At 36.8% G+C, this 23,186-nt stretch overlaps 1 protein-coding gene across 2 annotated transcripts in view; it reads right to left on the reverse strand.

Moving 5' to 3' along the window:
* USH2A (usherin) overlaps window positions 1-23,186 on the reverse strand; it is a 763,828-nt gene that overhangs the window by 130,921 nt on the left and 609,721 nt on the right. For both annotated transcript variants that reach the window (XM_032289234.1, XM_032289233.1), the window contains exons 50-55: window positions 22,519-22,742; window positions 19,087-19,291; window positions 15,315-15,512; window positions 14,623-14,777; window positions 12,435-12,633; window positions 378-485 (exon numbers count right to left, since the gene is read on the reverse strand). In XM_032289234.1, the coding sequence (XP_032145125.1) occupies window positions 378-485; window positions 12,435-12,633; window positions 14,623-14,777; window positions 15,315-15,512; window positions 19,087-19,291; window positions 22,519-22,742 (1,089 nt within the window). The remainder of the gene's footprint in view (window positions 1-377; window positions 486-12,434; window positions 12,634-14,622; window positions 14,778-15,314; window positions 15,513-19,086; window positions 19,292-22,518; window positions 22,743-23,186) is intronic.

Raw genomic sequence — 23,186 nt, forward strand, 5'->3', positions numbered from 1 at the left:
CTCCTATCACTTCTACTTGATCGTAAATCTTGAGGGCAGAGAATATTTTAAACCACTTCGGCAGTGAGCATGGTGCTTGTTGTATATTAGATGCTCCCAAAATATTTTTTTAACATCTGAGTTTCTGAAAAATTTCAATAATTCTTTTTTCCACAGAAAAGCAGCTCTAAAAAGGTTAAAGAATTGAAAGCAAACTGACCTTGTGAAGCTACACATATATGAATCAAGCCTGAAGAATGGGAACCTAGAATACTATTTTATTTTGTACCTATCAACTTTATTGCTTCTTCCTTGTTTGTTATGAAGGCGTTTACAGAGTCCACTTTAAAATGCTACGTGAAAATTTCTTTCCTCAAATATGGATATTGTTTCCTTACCTTCAGGAGCTGCCTGCAGCGTCTGACCTAGAAAAGGCTCGCTTGAAGTGCACCCAGCAGATGTACAAGCCGTAAGCGTGAAGCTATAGTTGGTGTATGGCTGGAGACCTAGAAAAAGCAAGCAAGAAATTAAGTGCACCTCAAGAGGATTATTTAATATCAATTAAACACCAGAAGTAACATGCAGAATTGTAGATATGATAGCCAAAACATTTAAGAGTACACTCTAAAACACTCTTTAAAGAAAGTCTGAACTTCATAAGAGGTTAAGTATTGAGCAAAATTTCATTTATCACTGATAAATTAATACATTCTCAGCCATAGAAGAGACCCTGAAATTCACGTGAATCATCCACCCTTCTCTTGATTCCCAATACAAGATGCCATTGAAGAGGCTGTCCCATCTGTACGATCAGAGCACTCCATCTCCCAAGGAGCCCATTTCGTCTTTAGAGAGCCTTAGAGATCTTATTTTGTTTGAAAGTCCTTCCTTATATTGTGATGAAATCTTTCTATCACTTTCACCCCTGGGGACATATAGAACAAATCTAATTTCTTTTCCACATGACAGTTCTTCAAATGTTTGTAGACAGTTATCAAATCCCCCCTCAGTCTTCTCTTCTCCAGGCTAACCATCCCAGTCTCTGCAATGGCTTCTTATATAAATGGGGGTAGGAAAATAAGAAAAAGTTTAGATTCAACATTTTCTAGCCCCAAGCCATATTCAGCTCATATTAATGCCTACCAACACTTTTGTTTGTCAACTTTGCATTCTACCTAACTCGTCGTTTTTTGAGATGTGTTGATTTTGTCTTTACACGTACATTAAGGCTAATTTGGAAAAGGAATGGTGCTTATTCTTTCGTATTCAGAATATGATTCATCATGGTAATTGTTCAGGAAGTTTTCAGAGAGAAAAGAATGACAATCCATCTAAAATAGAAGTTGTATATTGTTAGAGATTTCGCTGTTCTGTGCATGGCTGGTGACCTTGTTAGAGTTACTTAGCTTCTCTCTGCCTTGGTCTACTGATCTGCAAAATGGGGGATCATTATAGGATCTAGCGGACAGGAGAAGATGAAATGGGATACTCAAAGTAGTATTTCATTTTAGCAGAAGCAACTTTAACTCAGCAGCGTTCAACAAGGAGGATACTGAGGCTTACAAGACATCTCTCCTTTGACTCTTGCGAATATTCAAACAATGCCAAAGCTCTCTTTGAGAACGAAAATAGTTTTTTAAAACAACAGGACTTAGCCTATTTGTTAAATAATTGAACTAAGTTATGGTATGAATCCAATGATCGTTATGCTTATTTTTTCATGTATTTTGAGCTACGTTTTCACATATTTTGTTCTTTTGGTGGAATGACTCTTCCCTCAGAGATATTCATGAGTCACTTTTTTTGTTTATGCTGATTTCTCCTCAAATGCTACATTTAAAAAAAAATTGACCACTTTATCTAAACCATCCACCCATCACTTTTTACCCCCACACATAATTTTCTTATTTCATAGCCTGCAACTAAATCTGATGTTTGCTATGTCCCTTGTTTCTTTGTTATTTGTCTCCTACTCTAGATGTACACTCCTAAAGAATAAGAACTTTGTTTTGCCTGTCTATATCCATAGGACTGTGACAGGCACGAAGTGTGTTTACGTTAAATGAATGAAGAAAATTACCGATCTCATTCACTTAGAATGAGAGCAGTAGTCTGGGTTCTCCACTAAGGCAATAATGTTCTGCAGTTGGCGCTGCTCTGAGATTTAGCTTCAGAGCCCTTTGAATTTTCTTATCAATTCAGCGATAAGAAGCAGGTACTTATTTGATTATAATCTTCCATTTGGTTGCTTTGGAGGATTTACATAATTTAGATATTTACCTGATTTACAGATGAAGAATATGACTAAAGATCTAAGCCATACACAAGCCACATATGTTTGATAAAAGCTTATGGGAAAATGTTAAGATTATAAAATGCAGAGCTCAAAATAATGGAAGGGAACATTGAAGAATGAAGCTCAGAGGTTGCAGTGGCAAACTTGTTTAGCTTGAGAAGGCCTCCCCTTTACTCTCACTACTGAAAAAAGAGTCTTGACCAGTGTGACACCGTTTTACCTGAATATCTTATTTTCCCCACTTAGAATATAAGCCCTTTGAGAGTAGAAATGGTATCACTGAGTGAGTCTTTCTGGGAGGTCATTTTCCCCTACAGTGGCCATTTTAAGGCATTCAATGTTGAATAAATATTGCTTGCAGAAGAGCATGCCCACAATAGCTTCCCATAAGGATTGCAGGGATATGAGGCTACAATGTCTGTCACCATGTGACCTGACTTAAAAGGTCCTTGCTCATAATTCCATTGGTATCCTTGCCCACAGCATCGATTTCATTGAGTTGGAGATTTGTTTTTTGTTGTGGAATATTAATAACAGAAATTAATATAATTTGTGAGCAATACATATTTTATAGATTTTTTCCTGAATGCCAGATGTAAGTAGGGTAGCTAAAAGTAAACAGATATTTAAATTTTCTTCTGAAATATTCTGACCAAAACGATGGCCTCAGTTATCTTCCTCGCTGTGTCCCCGGCTTGTCTAATTTCAGACATGCAGTGACTGTTGAAAAAATTGTAGGATAGGCATTAGGGAAAAAAAGGAAAACTCATCATCACAAAGGTTTGCTAAGGTTGATTAGAGGATTGAGGGTATTTGTAATGAGGATTGTAGTTAAGAGGGAAATTAATGTATATAAAAATAGCAATTGTCATTTCTTGGCAAAGCATTTCTGCAGCAAATTGAGTGGTCTCCATTTTACTTAGGGCCTAGACTTCAAGTGTTAAGGGATAGTACAACAGTAGCGCATTCCAGCACCTTAGGAAGTTTTGATAGAGGGAGAAAAGTACACCAAAGGAGTTTGTTACCCGTGTTTACATTAAATGGGGTAGGTTCACCTAGCAGGATATGGGGTAGGGCTGGCGGAAGGAATGCTTCCCTTGAGGCTACTGGGGTATTAAAATCAAGGAGGAATGGCAAACAGCAGTGAGCAGAAGACCTTGGTCGAGAAGTCAGAGGAGTTCAAACATACTGTCAAATCAAGAGGAGTCAACATGCTGCAATGAGGAAAGGAGACAAAGATTGAAAAGCAGAAGGATGAGAGTGGGAGACACGTCTGCAAGTGAATATGGGGAGAGTGGCAGCTTTACTCTAATTCATCGGCACCGTGTCCTCAAGAGCCGTGTCTGTCCCTGAAAGGTAGCCATGCTGGTCAGTTTGAAGGACCATGTGGGCAAAGGGTAGAAATACGCAGGCTCATTTCAAATGATGTTTTCTTATGTGTGTCAGGCAACTTCACAACTGCCATGTTTACCATGCAGGGTCTATTTCTGCTTTTATAACAAAACTCACATTTTCCTTGGGTAAGCCAGTTGTTTGTCCACTATCAAGCTTTGTACTTTATTTAGTGTTGACTCCACCTGGCCTGAAGAGAGTATAGATGACCCAAGCCTGAACACCAAGCTCTATGCTCTCCCATCACATAAGAACCACAGTTAACAGCATTTAAATTACTCAATGGCTGCCTTCCCTCTGAAGATTAAGCAGCATGTAGAAGACATAAATATGGTAGAAACCGTTGCAGCTGCTCTTTATTAAAATTAATATTATTTTTAATTGGCAAGTCATAATTGTTTACATTGTAGCTGTGCAAAGTGAAAAAAATGTTAAAATAATTTAGTTCCAACACCAACGCTCTAAATTAGGGAAAAAACAACAACAAACAAAACTCAGGATGTTTTTGTTTTTGTTGTTCTGTTTTTAATTCTCTTTTCATTGGACTCTATACATTAAATACATTTTATGAGAATTGCAGTTATTTTCAAAAAAGCTATAACATGATGTAAATGATGTACTAGCAAAAGTTTATTGAGCATTTACTACTCCTTGGCCCTCTTCTGTGCACCTCATGCACATTAACACAATCAACGCTCACACCAACTTTCTGCAGCACATGCTATTATTTGTTCATTTTACAGATAAGGAAGCTAAGGCACGGAAAGTTGGAGGAAACTGCCTATGATCACAGAGATAAGAAAGGGTTGGGGCCAGGCATGGTAGCTCATGCCTGCAGTCCCAGCACTTTGGGAAGCTGAGGTGGGTGGATCCCCTGAGGTCAGGAGTTCAAGACCAGCCTGGCCAACATAGTGAAACCTTGTTGTTACTAAAAGAAAAAAAACTACAAAAATTAGCCAGGCATGGTGGCATGTGCCTGTAGTCCTAGCTGCTTGAAAGGCTGAGGCTAGAGAATTGTTTGAACCTGGGAGGCAGAGGTTGCAGTGAGCTGAGATCCTGCCATTGCACTCCAGCCTAGGTGACATAGTAGTGAGACTCCAGCTCAAAAAGAAAAGGGGCGGTGGAAGGTGAGGCCAGGGTTGGAACTTGTGCAATTATACTGAGAAATGTGGCCCAGAACAACTGGGTCAGGCTCTGTAGCCTTATAACAGTGACATAAATACAGCAGCTCAAAGCCCAGTGAAATTTTCAGTAATATAAAAAATCCAAGTGGGAGTATATATTTAAATACTTTCATTTTAAATATTATTATGAGCCATGTGGCAAGGTATGGAATCATGTTCTCTGTTAAGAGCAGTCTGAAATTAAACTACTTGGGTTCTAATACCTACTTACTAAGTACTTGACTACAAGGAAGTTTTCTGGCCTCTAGGTGCCTCAATTTCCATATCTATAAACTGTAGGCATGATAGTATAGACTGATTAATAGGTCTACAGATTAATTTAAGGGAAGGCAATATCTAAATCCATAATTTAGAAAATTTAAATCCATATTCTTTTAGTTTTTATATTTTTCATATTGTTAGAGGATTGGATTACTAATAGGCTTGGTTCAGATAATCTGTAAGAAAACATCAACTACCATCAGGCATAGATGATTTACATGAACCTGATGACCTTTCATATATAGGACTCTGTAAAACTCAATGAAGTGAACACATTTCAACTGGAATTTGCTGTCATTGTAAGTAAGCCTCTATCAGTAGTCCTTAAAACGAGATATATATGGCATATTAGCAACAGGCAATGAAAAGGGCACACCAATTGAAAACTACTCATGAATTGATCAGGATGAGAAGAGGGAAATAAAGAGATGTCTCAAAGGAACCATCTCAACTGTAACTTAATCCTGAAGTTGAGTAGTAGAAGGAGAAAAGAAAACATCATTCAAGTGCTCAGCATTGAATTAGAAGAGTAGGAAATGGCAGTTGCCGAGTACAGAAAGGCAAATGTATGGAGAAAAGCCAAGTATTTAACATTTCAGTATAGTGAAGATTGCTGTGGCTGCAAATTACCTGAATTTCCCTATAGGGAATCATGTTCTTTTTTTTTTTTTTTTTTTTTTTTAAAGAAAGAGGCATAATATAACCAAACTCATTCCAATTACACTTCCAAGTAACATTACTTTTCAAGAGTAAATATGTGCTAAAAGGGGCTGCAAAAAGTCTGCCTATAGTTCATAAAAATATGATTTGGAAAAAAAACCCATGTCTATGAAAGTTACATCTGATGTACTCTATAAAGAACAGCTTGCTTCCAACTTTTAATCTCCTGATAAATAGAAAAAGGCACTTTAGCCATTATAATTTCACATAGCAAGTGCTACTTCAAAACATTCAGCCAATTATTCTTTAGTGTCATCTGTTATGTTCTAAAGAATTACCAAATAGTCCTAAAGAATATGTAATTCTGTGAGTTCCTCCATCAGCATGTCTAGTGATTAGCTCAAGCACTGACAGGCTTGAGTTACGTTAAAAAGTTTTTGTTAGGCGGTTATAAAGTATTGTAAATAACCATCCTGTGTGTAAGTCATCTGTCTCGGCACCAGTTCACCCAAACTGGATGTGTGGTCTGGCTCCTCTGACTCTCACATTTAGTTTCTTTGGCTAATGATACAGGAGTTAGGAAGAAATAACTTGGGCAGATAGTTAAAGCTATGGGAGCCCTCAGTAAGGCTTTTTTTTTTTTTTAGTGAAAAGTAGCCCCAAATCATTTTCTAACAAAGGGCAGCATGTAAAGTCAAGCTGCAGACACAGGCAAGCAAGCTGAGCGTTTGCATGGGTGAATGCCGGCAGGAACTAAGGACTAGATATGTTCAAGATGGCAGCTCCATCTTCCCTTCTCCTTGTCAACCACTTATACTGTAAGGAGCAGACAAGAGGAGCCAATCAACTGAAGGTACATTTGCATAATAATATTACGGTGGAGGGACAAGCCTTCCACTCACACTATGTAAACATCATACCTGATCAAACCAATCTTGTGAGCCCTATGTAAATCAGACACTGCCTTCTCCAGCCTGCCTATAACATCTTCTGTGGTCCACTGCCTCCTCACTTTTTGGATGTCTTTCTCTCGTGCACAAAGAGCTGCTCTCCTCTCTCCTTTCTACTATTAAACTTTCCACTCCTTAACCCACCCATGTGTCTGTGTCCTGAATTCTTTCTTGGTGCAACAATGAACCCCAGAGTATATATCCCAGACAACACAGCTGTTTCACTATAATGAAGGTGCTTCCTTTTGCCATCACTTGCCTGGGCTATCACTAAGTGATCCCTTTCAGATCAATCTGATAATTTGTGGAAACATACATGTTCAAAACTAATACACAAAGGCATCATAGAATTACTTTACAGACATCTAAGGTACCTTTAAATAAGAATTTGTTTTACAGAATTTGATTAAGGATTATTTCAGAAGCTCACATGCTAAAGCCATCTTTTCTGGATGGTATCACGCTTCAGGATCTCAACAGCTGCCCATTCCACTTAGCCAAGCCAATTTCTTGCCCCTCCTTGAGCTGTTCATTTTCTGTATTCATGCTTTATGAATTCAGTTGCTACCTCATATGAACTGAACATTCAAACATCAAAACAAAGGGACTCTTGCATTGCTCATGCCAGTAAGATCACTTTATGACTTTTAGTTCTGACTAGCTGCTGTAAGCTAACTTGTGTTATGAATTCTGTATTTCATGTGAAATTCTGGGCCATAGCTTAGGCCCCTCTCTCCAGTATCTTCCTGATCCAAAGACACCCTTCCTAAACAAGTTACTACTTTGGCAGACTCTCTTTTCAGATATACATCAACATTGACTATTGTTTAGACATTACCAAAGGAAGACCTTCTTTCAGAGTTGAAAAAAGACCTTCTTTCCTTGGTGGTGTCTAAATAATAGTCTTAATGTTGATGTATATCTAGAATAACAACAAAATACAATATTAATTATATTTTTGATATATATTTTTTATTTTAGTGACAGTATTTTAATAAATATTAAATATTTTAATAAACACTTTTCATCTTTTAAATTCAGTGTTATACTAGTCTAAGGCTTCTTCTCTGCATTTTCAGGCAGAATTTTCTTTTCTAAAAACAAAATGTGGTGTCAGATGGCAGCAAAATCTGATGTGGCTCAAACATGAGACAATGAGGACATTGCAGAGGGAAGGGGGTGGCAAGAACTGGAGTGACAAAACAGACCTAGTGTCTGTCAATTACATTGGAATATCTGGGAATAAAGAGGAATTTTAAAAATATTGTCTAGGCAGCCATCAATTATAGTTCTTTGGCCTTAATATTTTATCGATAGGCAGGTTTTAAAAGGAGAAAAAGTGGTTGATGCTACACTATTTTTTTGTTTCGTTTTTAGTCAGGCATAAATTTAGTTGTTCTCAGAGTTGAAAAAATGAAAAAAAAAAAAAATGAATTGTTGTATCTCTTTTCATAGGTCCAATGCTTGGTGGTCAGTAGTTACACAGTAACTGGGGGAAATGCAGCCTGGAGCATTGCATACAACCATAGAAGAAACTCCCAAAGCTGTTTTGAGGCTGAATTACCATCCTAGTTTTCTTGCTACCTGTTTTAATTAAAGAAATGTACTGCAGTTAAGTCCAGGATGCTGGAGACCAGGGTTGGCTTCGTGGGCTTTCAACATGTGTAATCAAACAAGGTACCATGCTTAGAAGCACATGAGCTTACTTCTACGCTCTGGTTTCACTGTCTTGAAATTTTAATGATTTCTGAACAAGGGGCCTGAATTTTCATTTTGTGGGGTTCAGATGACTGAACCCCACAATTATGTTGCCAGTTCTGTCTGAGATTTAGATATGTTCGAGAGTGGCATTTTTAACTCCATTCAAAACAAAATGTAGTCAGTCAAATACTAGTTTACTATTCAGTATTTATTCATTCAACAAACATTTTCTGAATAGTTAAGTACTCTAATAGGTACCCGGAATGCAATGGCAAACAGGAGGCTACTATCTCTGTCCTTAAAAAGCATTACCTATTACTAATTGTGGAACAGTTCAAGAAGAAAGGATTTAGAATAAAATGTAAGAATTACTATGAGAGCAAAGAGCAGAGTTATCTAAGAATAAAATTCCTTAAAAAGAATTTCTACATTTTGCTGTATTGGTGGTTGAAGCATGTTTTCTCTCTTTCAAAAGTGATGTGTAAGGTATCTGTTTCAGTATAACATTAGTATTACGTTTTCTGCTAACACCAGCATTGTTAGGGTTTATCCTATTTAGCACACAAGGTTTTCATCAAGTTCTAAGAAGAGGAGAAAGGAAGGCAAATTGTCCTTTCCTTGCTAATTTAATGCTGGTAGGTTTTTCCTTTTAAATGAAATGCAGTGATGAGTAACTTCTAATTAATTATTTTGAAAATAGTTTTCCCAGAGTTAAGAGACACATAGGCCCTTATACTTGATGCTAAGCAGGATATGACTAATTCATTTTATTTCTCAGTGGCCTTAATTATTTAGTTAATCCTTTACCCTTTCCTCTACTCCTAAACTCACATTAGGAGACCCATGTATAATGCAGAGGTAGCCCAAAGTGAAACAATGCCATAACTGGTGTCCAAATTGTTCTGTACAGGATGGTGGATGTGTTTAGTAATAGATGATACGAAAAGGTCTTTTATTGACAAGCTGCCATGCGCTGTTTGCATTAGCGAATATGAGAAGATGATGGCTGCTACTCCTTCGTCCCCATGGTATTCAGCTCAGTGAGATAGCAGAAAACGCTTCAGTTTACTTAAAGCATTGATAACACCTCTAAATAATTAACCGAGGACTTCCTGTCTTCAATTACTTAATGCTTTTTTTAACATCTTGAGAGGATTATAAGCAATTTATGGATTTCACGTGATGAGTGCATTCGCCACTATTCCCACAAAGCATTTACGGGATCATGTTTCTAAAGCTTTGAGGTAATTAAAAAAATAAGCGTGGAGACAATGGGGCTGAGGCAAGGTGCTCCCTTTCCCTCCTGTCATTCCTAAGGACGTAGATTTTCAGGCTCCAGGACGACTAGTGCTACAGCTTCATTAGTGCTCTGTTGCTTAGGGAATGCCAAGCTTTTGGACATGATGAGAAAATCAAAACATTTATCCTAGGGGGTTCAGGCAGCATTTCCATCAAACATTTAAGATGGAATAGAAAATAAATTTGATTATTTTAGTTCATTCCATGAACTCAATAAAACAGTCATTCACACCATAAAATACTTCAGTACTGCATTTGGTCAGTTAGCTAACCGTGGAACTGAATTTTCCTGGGCAGATGAGTAACATTATATAGATCTCAGGTTTCAGATTATCTAAGGCCTAGCACCATTCCTATCCCATAAGAACTACTTATAGGAGGTTCTGTACTTGGTAAGGTTTTGCTGAATGAGGACTTATTTCTTTATTCTACAAAGAAATCCCTCCTTAGGGCTGTATTGGGCAAGTGAAATATTCTCTAAATCTATTTAAAACAATATCCATAGAAATTAAAAAACAAAACAAAAATAGAACAGAAAGACTGGTCAAATGACTCCTAAAGACTTTGACCAGATTATGATTTTACTGTTAAGTAAAAATTAAAATTATATTTAAAAACATTAAAATATTTATTCTAATAAAAGGATTTCTGGCACCAAGATATGTGTACGAAATTTACTCTGACATAAAATAGCCATTTAAAATGACAATGAAAGGAAGAACTGGTAGAATGAAGTTATTTAAAGAAAAATCTTTGCAATTATTTTATAATTAATGAGGCTACCAATCCTGTTGGTTTGAACATTACAATTGAATGTGGTCTGTTGGTGTGAAAATGCTGATTTCCAAAAAATGCAAACCAACACAGCGGCAACAATTCAAAGCCAATGCTGGTTAGTTTATAGATATTCTAAAAATAAATTTCTTTAGCCTTATATCTCAATTACTGGGAAACCTTTGCTGGTACAGTCTTGGTTTTCAAAACCCTGTAATTAACATCCATTGCTTACTTCAAGTGATTAGTTTGATTTTTGACCACGGCATCCTGCATAGAGTTCTGTTTTCAGTTATTTGTTTTCTTGTCAGTCTCCCTATTTGTGGGAGCATCTTAAGAGCAGCAGTCTTATTTTGGACCACTTAGTGTACTGTCTGGAACACCACAAGCTGGCAATTCATTTTTGGAAGAATGAAATGATATTCTAATTTCCTTTTAGATAGAGGCAGTGAATGCCTTGGATACCCTGGGTAGGTCAGTTTTCTTCTTCATTTTTCAAATATGATTATTAAAAACATCTCTTACTTACAAGGATGTCATGAGAGTCAGAGAAGTAAAAATGCAAATGTTTCTTTAAATGATAAAGCACTATATAAAAGTAAGTTTTCATTATGTTAAACACCATTATTTAGGTGTTTAGGAAAAACACCTAAAAAACATTATTTAGGTGCTCAGGAAAAATCAAGGACTTTTTTTTTTTTTTTGAGGCCTTTCTGCTCTTTTCTGTGAGTTTCATTATCTGTGCTATCAAGACCCCTGCAAAAAGTGCAGTCCAATGGAAGGAGGGCATCCACTCCGGGAGTCTTGGAAGGAGGTGACTGACAATGGGAAAAATGGGAAAGTTTATAAAATCTTGCCCATGGTCTTAGAATTTAAACTTAACAGGGTTGTTTGGGATGATTTAGTAGACTCGAATAACAAACTAAATTACTTAACTTCTCAAAGTATTCTTTTCTGTAAAATGAAGGTAGTAATTTACTCTACAACTTAGGTTTGCGATGAAATTGGATAGTGCATGCAAAGTGCTTAGGACAGCATCTGGCACATATTAAATTCATTTCTTCCCCAAACATTTATTTAGCTCCTATTAATGCGTTCAGGATTCTAAGTGCTAGAGGTACAACACTGAACAAGTAGATAAGGTTCCCACTCTCTTGGAGCCTTCATTCAAGTGTGGAGAGACATAAAAAGACAAAAAACAAACACTAGAATATCAGGCAGTGAGAGGTCTACGATGAAAATAAAACAAAGTGATGTGGTGGTGTGTTACAGAAGCTATCCAACCGAGAAAGTCAGAAAATGCTTCTCCTCCCTTCAGAAGTGGCATTTAAGCTAAAACCTATTAATTATTATCATAATCACTACTGGCAATTATCTAACATATCATTGTACTGTACTAATAGTATATTATTAAAGCTAATGATAATAAACCATAATAATTTTAAAAAACACAATTACTATTAATTAACATTCCTAATACAAACAGCCACAGTAACTCCACTGTCAACTAGTCCTGTGTATTAATTATCCACTTGATAGGCAAATGTTAACCTCTGGCTGATTTTCCCCTGCCTTCCAGTATATTCTTGGCTATCCTAGTCCCATTATCTATGAGTATATCCTTGGGGAATGAAAATGCATCTTACTGTTTGTGTGGAAAAAAAAAGTTAATACTGATGCAAAAACCCTTCACATAATGCATACCAAGGCCAAATATAAATTATTTCTGAAGTTATCTGCTGTTGTGGCGTATTGCTGCCAGTGTGGGCTCTTCTATTAGCATGGATAAGTGGGACCTGACCATATGTCAAGAGAACACATCCTTTGGAAGTGACCTCATATATCAAACACACACCCCTGGGATACTTTGCCCCCCTAACCACAATGACAGACTCCTCCAGTAGGATTTCCTTTTTCTTTTTTTTTTGTTTTTTTCACCTGTGACCGTATGCTGCCTCCTGTCAGTGGTGTCAGTGTGGATGAGACCTTTTCCAACCTGCCTGATCTGGTACTCTTTAATGACGCCATTTGGTTTCTCAGGGACACTCCAGCTCAGATGCAGAGCCTCTGCACTTAGGGCTGTGATTCTTGGTGGCAGGATGCTTTCCGGAACTCCTTGGGTAGTAGCTGCAACTACCTGAAGACATAGGAATTAAACAGCAATTTATTGTAACAGTACACTAGGTATCCTGATCAATGAGGATGTCACTTTTGTTTTAAAATGTTGTTGTCTGGCCTGGCATATCATTAGCAGGGGCTTGGAGAAGCAGTCCCATTTTTTTCATTTTTTTCCCTCCCATCCTATTTAAACAATGAAATCTGACCTTGAATATATTACATAAGTCTCAGACTACCATTTATCACAACAGGTTCAACAACAATTTTGACGGCAGAGTGCAGCCCTCAGTGTTTAAACAAGTAAAATCTGGCTGGCAGACTGTCTTACTAGAGAACTCTTGATAACTCTCTTCCATATGGCCCATCAGTGTCTTTGCATTTTAACAGCCTGATTTTGTACATTTTAAGCACCAGTAAATATGGAGCAAAACCCATATCTGAACTTGCCTGCATATAATATGCTTTGAACAGAATAAATGGGCAGACTTTCAGTACTCTTCCCGTGATACCTAGGATGACTTTAGAGTGTCTGCACCAACTTTCTAGAAAGAGAAACAAGTGAGAAGAAAAAAAAAATAAATCAAGCCATTATTTAGTCAATATTGTCAAAATATAGTTTTGGACAAAAACTGGCCGTGTTTTCTCATAGAATTAAATCTTTTCACTTTGTAAACAATTGCTTTGCACGTAGCAGGCATGAGTTGTGCCTACGCAAAATGCATGGAATTGTTCTAGGACTAGTAACTTTTGATTGGGTCAGTCAGCTGCCATCTATCTAAATGATGGCTCACTCAGAAAGGTTCCTAGAGGTCTGTTGAACAAAACGTTGCATTCTTGCACTGTGGCTGAGCAGTGTGACTGAATGTTTCATTTGGATGGCTCTTGTACAATGTGCAAAAATGTTGCTCTTTTTAAAGTTTTAAGCATATGAAAAGAATCAAAGCTACTCTCTGTGAGTTTGTTTCCTCTTGGGCTTCCTCTGTCAAAGCTGCCTTCTATGAAATGCCCCTTTATTTTCCTCCTACATTGTTTGATTGTTTATTTCCAATGTTCTTCACAGGCTTTTCTTTCTTTTTCATCTGGTAGCATTCCCCAGGGCTCATTATCTACGGTATTCTGTATTTGTCTCTCTCTATTCTCCTTCTATGACCATATTTAAACTCATGACTTCAACGTCCCACACAGATCTTTCTAGAAACTTCAGTCACTTCTCAGTCTGGCGTCTGACCAGATATTTTTACATAGAGTGCTAAGTACTATCTGCTTCCACCACCCTGCTATCTGATCCTTCTTTTTAAATATGTATTTTAAAAACTTAACAAAATATAAACTTATCTTTTACCTTTAACATTTTTCTAAACATTTGTTTGTAGAATAGCACCATGATCCACAAATTACTTAAGCAGTTATTTAAAAACATTCATGACTCTTTCCTTCTATTTCTACAAATACAGTTGACTACCAAGTCCTGTAGATTTTTCCCCCACATCGGTTGCATCTTTCTGTATTTCTGGTTCTGACCTCTGCTGCCTGAGTTCAGGTCTTCATTATTTCTTGACAAGGCTAGAGCAGAAGGCTTGGAACAATTTGTTTTCCATGCCAGGCTTTTTTGTCCCTTTCTTCATTTTTCAAAATGAGGCCTTTTTTTGTTCATATCATTTAAATAGAAACTTTCTTCAACTGAATAATGATTTGGAAATTTTTATGGATTTATAGATTACCTCAAATTGGTTAGCGAGGAAAGGATATGGAAGAAAAGATGGTACTGCTGCAAGATTTCACTTATTTTTCTTCAACGCAAGATTGATATTTGGATAAATCTCCCTTGCAATGATCTCTCCTTCCAGGCATGGGTATTAGGACTCAGTTAAGGTGGCACATGAACACCTAGTTAACACCACTTTGAGGGGGGACATTGTTTTCTTCATTGGAAAAATCACTCACAACCTGGGTGTTCAGGATCTTCACATTGAACCCTTTCCCCCAAGTCTAGGCAAATTCCTGTTACCTCGTTACTAGTGGTACAGCCAGCAACCGTGCAAGCTTTCAGCTGATATGAATATTCCTGAAATGGTTGAATTCCCTCTGTATCAAAGAAACTCAATGATGTTCCCCGAAAACGTTCAATTCCATTTCGAAGAAGAACATAGTAAATAATAGGACCTAAAAGAAGCAGAAAAATGACCGCATTTGAATGTCACATCATTTTAACTGTTTGCAAACAACTTACAAGTCTTAGTGTTTGGAAGAAATGAGATACTATAGCTTTATTTAATTTTAATTTCCTATTATATTGCTATCTCAAGCAGTTCCTAATTATACTATTATGGAGGAGATGGATTCTTGACATAGATAATCAAAGAGCCATTTATGTTTATTTCCTTTCACTATGAAACAAATTTACTTTCAGTATTAAAACTCTTTTGCCTTCCCTGAATATGCTTTGCTTATTTGAAAGCAGCTCAGATATATTGTGGGATTCAAGGAATTTTACTTCTATTTTATTTATTTAGGCTAAAAATTTATGAGGGCTTACACCACAAAGTGAGTGATTAGTTGGCACATAATTCAAGTTCCCTTTATTGGTACATACTTTTCTAGTGGTTAGATGCATGGCAATTAAATGTAGGTTATACTCCTTTCGGTTTTCTTATGAATTTATGGGATTTTGTTATTGGTATTTTAAAGGTAGCTCAATACCATTTGCTTGTATAGGTTTTCTCCAATTTAAGACAATTGCATCTTCAAGATTGTCTATTTTGGTCCACATAGGGGGACTCACTCCTTGAGGCACATCTTCTTTTGTTCTGGCTCTCACAGCTTTGCTGAGACCTCGCCCATAGCTGTTCCAGGCAGAAATCCTGTACTCATATGTCATGTAGGGCTTGAGGTTTACATCTGTAAAGAGAGAAAACAGACAGGTTTCTCTTATTTTCATTTTTTTAACCATCATATTAAAAGTGACTATCAAAAAATTAAGACATTTAAAAATAAATGTTTAAGGCTCTAAATCTTTCATGTATAAATAAAACTCTAAAATCTTCATTTTCTAAATATAAGTAACATTTAAACTGTTCATTAGATGCAGGGATATGGAATCGCACAGAATAGAATTCCCTCTTTCTGAGCAAAGAGGGATATATTAAATAAATGAAAAATAAAAGCACTGGAGTCATAAGATTTAATGCTTCACAAATTCATGTACTTTTGATTTTTACATGAGACAGGTTTGCCAACATACGTTTATAGTTTAGTGTCATAAAATCTATAAATTATTATTTTCTATTACTTTGTTAAGATTACTTAAAACATTTTCCAAAACAACACACAGGATTTGAAACTTAGTTTATCATGGTATCATGTCAGAGAATAAAAATGAAAGCATACTCTGCCATCTAGTTTCTTCCATTTTCCACAAAAACCAGAACTGAAAACCAAAATACAAACCAACCAACTTTATTAAAACAGTAAAACCAAGCATGCTGAGATTTCCAAACTGGCAAAAATTGTATGAGATGAACATCCATGTGATTCAGTGGTGTCCCCAAAGTCTTAGTTCCATTTAAGCTTTCATAACTTCAGAAATAAAAATGCCACACATTCCCCCCAAAAAAATTACTTGCAAATTTATTTATTTTCCATGTCTCCAATTTGATGCATTTTGAATATGTGTCTATGCATTTTTGTATGGGAGCTTCTGGGTGACTCTTTCTCAGACTGAGCATCAGAAAAGGCGGCCTTCCTCCTTGGCTGTCTGGCCACCTGCTCATCTCCATCGGACATGGAGTTAATTCTCAGTCCTGATGCTTGGATTAATTGAGTCACATTCTCCTTATATACATCTACTTAAAATAAACCCTTCCCTGCCCACTCTATAGAATGGATATGAAAATAAAATGTAACAAATTATGGAGCAGAACTTCATAAAATGCCAATTGCCCTACAAATATAAAGCATTATCTTCCTTTTCCATTTTCTCTGCTTAGAGGGTATCTGCCACTTGTTGCTGTGATGACTACTACTGGTCCCCAGTTCTTCCTTCCATCCTGGTCTAAATGTGATTAGAAACCACACTTTCTGGTTTTCTTTGTAGCATGTAGTGGTCACATGACTCGGATCTCAATACCTAAAGGAGTATAGAAGAGATACAGACAACTTCGGCATCATTTTTAAAAGAGAAAATTGCATACCTTCGATTGCCATTCTGGATTCTGGATCCTTGAATGACACTGTGTGATTGAGTTGCCTAGACCATCTACTCACCCTCAGATAAAAATGTACCCTCAATATATTTTCACATCTCTGGTACAGAACATTAAACTACTCATTGCTAATGATTGTTGTTCTGTACCCTCAAGCTCACATCACCATTTCAAATCTCATTTGCTGCTTCTTTCTTTCTTCATATGGGCTTCAAATCCTAATGAAAGTTATTGTTTGTTTTCATGACTGCTAGTCCTAATGTAGTGACTAGTTATTACTAGGTATTTAATAAATACTTTTTGATAAATGATTTGCATAAATGAATAAATTTTAGTCATCACTGGTATTGTCAGCTTTCAAGTTTCTAAAAAAGTCTGACTAAAAGACTTTCTAAAAAAGTCTAAATTGTTCTCAATGGAATTATCAGAGCACCACTTGTGTGCTGAAAATCTTTGATGAAAAAAAATTTTGTTACTTTTCATATTCAATTTATAGTATTTTCTGCAGGGAAAGCAATCTGAAATATGGATTTTAAAAGCCCTCGTAACATCATTATATCAGTAGGTGGAAACATCTATTTGCTTTTGGAGAGGGCTACTGCAAGCATGTATTAAAAGTCCTTCAAAATCTTGATCTTGATTACAAGGGGCAGATAAAAGTAGAGGACTTGCTTAGATGAAAACTCAATAATTTTAAAATGAGGGTCCATGATTTAAATCTGTAACAAGGACTGGGAACATGATAGAAGATTGGACAAATTGTCCTGTATCCAAGACCTTTCCTAATTAGATTCATTCCAAGAAACATTTATTGTTTGTGTAGTGTTCTAAATCCAAATAACAAGGTAAAGGTAAACAAAAGTGTCCTATTCATAAGGGTGTGTCAATCTAATAGGAGAGCTGGAACAAGTGTCCAAATCCATATAACACATGGGAGAACTAGTGAGCTCCATGAACAATGTGTCACAGCAGCACAGGGACTGCACTGAGGATGTGACTCTTGACCTAGGTCTTGAGTAGGATGATAAAACAAGACATTTCAGGTGGAAGAACAGCTTGAAGGACATTTGGGGCACTCTGAAAGGAGCTCCTACACCACGTGGAGTCTTCAAAATATGCTCCTTTTGAAGATGGCATTATTTGAATATGTTTCTGTCTCATGATGAGTTACTTTTATAGATCTGACTGTTTCCTCATCTGCTAAATGATTATATTTATATGATTGTTTTGTAGGTAATTGGGATAAGGTTTTCAAGTACTTAGTATAACGTCGGGACTAAATAATGTTCAATCAACCTTATCTCTGTTTCTTTCTTCCCTCCTTAATCTTCCTTCTCTTATCTCATTATACTACCTTACTTTCTGTACTCCTGAGGTTTGCTATTACCGCCCCTTGATTGAGTAAAGCAGAATGATAATTTATGATAGGATAGAGCACTATTTTGCTTGTTTATGTAACCTTAGCTTGCTCAAATTATGTCACTTAAATGGATTCTATTTGAATCAAGATGATAGATGATACATACACACATACACACACACACATGCACACACACACACACACACACACACAAACTTGATTTTTCTAAAAATAAGAACACATTTTGTAAGGATTTAAGTAAATGGATAACACAAATTTAATAGATGGCAGAACTATTTTAGAGATAATTCTAAACTTAATAGTGTTTCTTACACAGCTTAGCCAAAACTAAGAATCATGGGACTAATTGAGCAGGGCCAAGATGGTGCTTAGAAATTAATATTTACAATAACAACTGCAAGGGTTATTGTTTTTGAAATGACTGGCCATCCTGGGGAAACGTCAGGCTTAGGTTTACCTCCTCCTCCTCAGAATAGCACTGCTAGGTTTTATTATTAATCAGACAGGTGTATCCTTCTTTCTGTTACAAGTATAGCAATATTCATTTACTGCATTCAGTGATATTTGCATTGCAGCTTTTGAAAAAGAAGATTGGGTTTATGGTAAATTAACTGAATATAGCAGTAAAGGTCACCTATATCTCCACCAATTTACTTTAATATGGAATACAACCTTGTTTAAAGTTAGACTTTAACGTATTTTAAACTGCTGGTTTGAATACATCCAGATTATGCCTTTAATTACCTCGGAACAAGCTGGCTCCAAAGTATGATGGAATGTACTGACACCAATTTAAGGAGGGTTGATGTCAGAGTGAAATAAATCTGCATTTTCAGCAGCTTCTCACTAACCCCACCAAGCCATGGGCAGACAGCTTGCTTTCTGTTACCTGTGTAAGAGTACGTGTTTACACTTCCTATATGAATGGTTTCTTCAGCAGATGAACACATTTCTTCAACTGATGCCTTCCCTGAGGAATTGTCAGACCCTCTTATCACAGTGCAAATGTGGCTGGTAAAGTTGAAGTCACACCTGCCACAATGTGCCGTGGCTTCCATAGATGCGGGGCAGAGGGTCCTGCACTCTTTGGTTTCCTAAGTTAAGTGGTAGGGGTGAGAAGAGAGAGAGGGGGGTATTTAAAAATTTCATTTAGACATATATAGGGTAGGCTTTTGTGACTTTCAAATGAAATTTTCCTCCACTTACTTGATGAATGAATATCTCAAAATTTGAAATGAAGGCAGTTTGTGTACTAGAAAGAGCAATGCCTTTGAAACGACACAGATTGGGATTAAAATTTCAGTTTTGCAACTTCCCAGCTCTGTAACCTTGAGCTAGTCTCTTACGTTTTCAAAACCTCAGCTTCTTCAGTGGGAAAAATGGAGACAAAATTTACCACTGGGGTTTGTTGTGTGATTCAAATGGGATAACACCTATAAATGCCTTAAACATAGTATACACACAACAAATATTTTATTTTTGCTATTTGATACTGTCCTATGGAATTTTAGAGAAAATACAGAATGTGGTATTTGAGAATTTATACTTCCTGTGTTGTTGGGGAAGTTAGTCCCATTAGAAGTATTACTGATCCAAATTTAAAAAAATATAATGTTTCATGAACTGTCATTATGATTATAACTATTTATGCATATAAACATTTTCTCTGACAAATCTCTGACTTTTCATGGTTTTTGATAAGTACCACTTTGTTTTAATCTAAGGAAATTAAATACTTAATCATCCCAAATTACAGGAGCTATAAATAAGGCAATAGTTCTATAATGTGGAGACCTACTTTGCCTTTCCTTTACATAAGTAGCATAATGTATTTAGAATACTTTTTGCTATTAAAATTGATCTCCATTCAACCTCTCTCTTACATAAATAAGTTGAATTATTCTTATCAAGTTAGTCAAAATAATAAATTCAAAAACAAATAGTGGAGCCCAGTGTGGTGGCTCACGCTTTTAATCCCAGCACTTTGGGAGGCTGAGGCAGGTGGATCACTTGAGGTCAGGAGTTCAAGACCAGCCTGGTCAACAAGCAGAAACCATCTCTACTAAAAAAAAAATTTGCTGGGCATATTGGCATGCACCTGTAATCTTAGCTACTTGGGAGGTTGAGGCACGAGAATTGCTTGAACCTGGGAGGCGGAGGTTGCAGTGAGCCAAGATGGTGCTATATAAATGGAATCCCACTATATAGAGATAAATCCAATGTTAAATTTTCCTCTTTGAAAATAAAGGTAAATCCAGTGTTTAATTGTCCTCTTTTAAATGGAATCCATGGGATTCAAAATAATCCATGGGATCCCATTTAAAAGAGGACAACTGAACATTGGACTAACCTCCATTTTCTCTAAAAGCCCAAACAAATGACAGTAAAATAATGGTTTACATGTTGAAAGTTTAAGGAAAAAGGATGGAAAATGATATACACAAGACAGTTCATACAGTTTTGGAAGCTGGAAAGTAGATGAATGTGGCAGAGGCAGTGCAATGTACTCAGTGATGTTCATGTTTCCCTTTTCCCTTTAACATCGCGGGATGTTAAAACCTGGCTGCAGCAGAAGAAGCCATCTGACTAGATATGTCTGTGTGACTAGTGCACAGTAAGGATGTACTCTATATCCAGGTATGACCAGTCCATGTGTAATTGTCCCCTCTTGTGCCCTTTCCATTCTGATCCAAGGACTGTGTGTGAAGCATCACAAGACGGAAGGGGCTAGGGATCTAGAGATGTTACTTGGAAGACAACTGCCTAACTCACAATGAATTGTAATGTAAAATACTAAAAAAAAACCCCAAATTTGCAAAGAAGGTAGATCCTATATGTTCTCATCGCAAAAAATGACAACAAAATGCAAAAAGAAACCATTCCAACTTCCACATAGAGGTTCGTTGTCATGAAATTTTAGAGGAGCAGGATAAAGGTAACATCTTCACGAGCTTTCATAGGAAAAGGAACATGTTTACCAACAAAGAAATAGGGATCAAAATATCAATGGAAACTTAAAACATGCAGAAATGCCTCAAAATCTGAGTAGACATAGTTTTTAACCTGGAAATGTATATCCAACCAAGCTATCAATCCTCTTGGAGGGTAAAATAATAATATTTTTATGCATTAAGCTCTCAAAAAATTTACCTCCATACATCTATATCCAAGAATATAATTCTCCAAATGGAAAGAAACTTGGAATCCAAAAAATGGGGGGATCAAAACAGGAAAGAGGTGAAAGGAATTCCTGAGTTGATAGCTTTGGGAAGACCTAATCGCCCAGTTATATAGAAATCCCAAGGTGATCCATTCCAGATTGGAACAGGATATAAAAGTCTCCAGGAGAGAGGTCTTCAGAAAACAAAATGAAATCTGTAGACTGAAGATTATTATGTAGAAGACACTACTTGATTCACATGGAGAAATATTATCCTCATTATAATAATTTAACCAACCTTCTTATGTATTATCTTAATCATTAACTGATACAAAGTGCTTGCAGGGCTTCTAACAATCTCATGAGTTTTTTTACATACCAAAGTGTACAAAGTGTGTGTGGTCCACATGGGGACTGTGTAGATGCCTCACTGAACAAGCGCCCTTCCATTGTCTGTGACCAAGACACCCATTTTTAGTGGTCTTATAATGACAATTTACTACAGAACACGGTAGTGTGCTTGTTTTCTAAAGTGTTCATGGTCCTTTCCTTAAATTAGGGCTTCTGGTATACTGAGTCAAGTTTAACACCCACATACATGATATGGCAGTGTATGAACTGTCACCACATAAAAACATAAGTGATTACACCCAGAAGCCTATTCATTCACTTTTGTGATTGACACAGGCATTTGTTCATCTTGCATTGTCTAAGGGAATATGACATAAATGCAACTAAGTGAAGTTGCTGGATCTAAGATCTCTATCAAAGGAGGTGGATGATGGCTGGCAGGCTAGGGAGAAGAAGTGGGAATTTCCTCCTGTCTCCATCCACAATGCTCCCAGGCATGAAACTGCACCATGCAGAGGCCCCAGACGACCTGCGCCGGCTCTTTCAGCGGCACACAGACGTTCAGTCCTGCACTAATCTGAAGTGCTGGGTAAAGCTTCCTGAGAACAGCTAATCATTATTAATTCTTTTAGAATTCATTGCAATAACATCAATCATAGCGAACTCATTCGGTATTAATATGGATGTAATGTGAAAATGAATAATGCACACAGGAGTTTTTATATTCCTATTTTAGAAAAATAGTTATGAACAACGTATTTCTCTTTCCATTGTCAAATCAGCGCCTCTGAGAGCTTTTCTATCAATTACCTTCATCATCATTCCAGCTGAAATCTTGTCAGAGCAAACATATTTCAAAGGATTATATCCAACTCCATTACAGCATTTCTGGCTCTTTGGAATAAGTTCAGTCTCACAGCATTTTACTGGCACTGGGTCATTCTTTTTAACATGTGCTTTAGACTCTCCACTGGAAGCTGAGCAGCATATGGTATCTGACATATTCACATAATCCTGCCCACAACAGAACATGCCTGCAACAATAAAATGTTATATATGAATATGAAATAGAAAAAGGGAAGAAAACTGAGGCTGCTATAAAGTTTGGTATAAAAATGTCAGACTCAGGCAGTTGCTGAAATGGTGCAATACCTAAGGTAGCATTTCCCTACCAAGGTGATTTAAATGTGCAGTGAGGGTCCTTCTTACCAAGAGCACTAGACACTAATTAGGAAAAGAACACACAAGAGGAAGTATTCAAAAATCATTCAGCTGGGCCACACTTCTCTCATGCTCCATAAAAAGAGATCAGATTTCTGTCATGAAAACTGCTTGCGCATTTTGTGATGATAATGTCTTGTTGCAGAAGAAGGTTAGTTAAACTATAGGGACTCCGAGAAAGCTCTAGAAATTCCTAAGGGAGAAAAGGTCACCCAAGTACTCTGGGATAAGAGCCCAGGCAGAGTGGAAAGGCAGCA

This window comes from Sapajus apella, unplaced genomic scaffold, assembly GCF_009761245.1.
Source record: "Sapajus apella isolate SASKATOON/1434 unplaced genomic scaffold, GSC_monkey_1.0 scaffold22, whole genome shotgun sequence".
Taxonomy (NCBI): domain Eukaryota; kingdom Metazoa; phylum Chordata; class Mammalia; order Primates; family Cebidae; genus Sapajus; species Sapajus apella.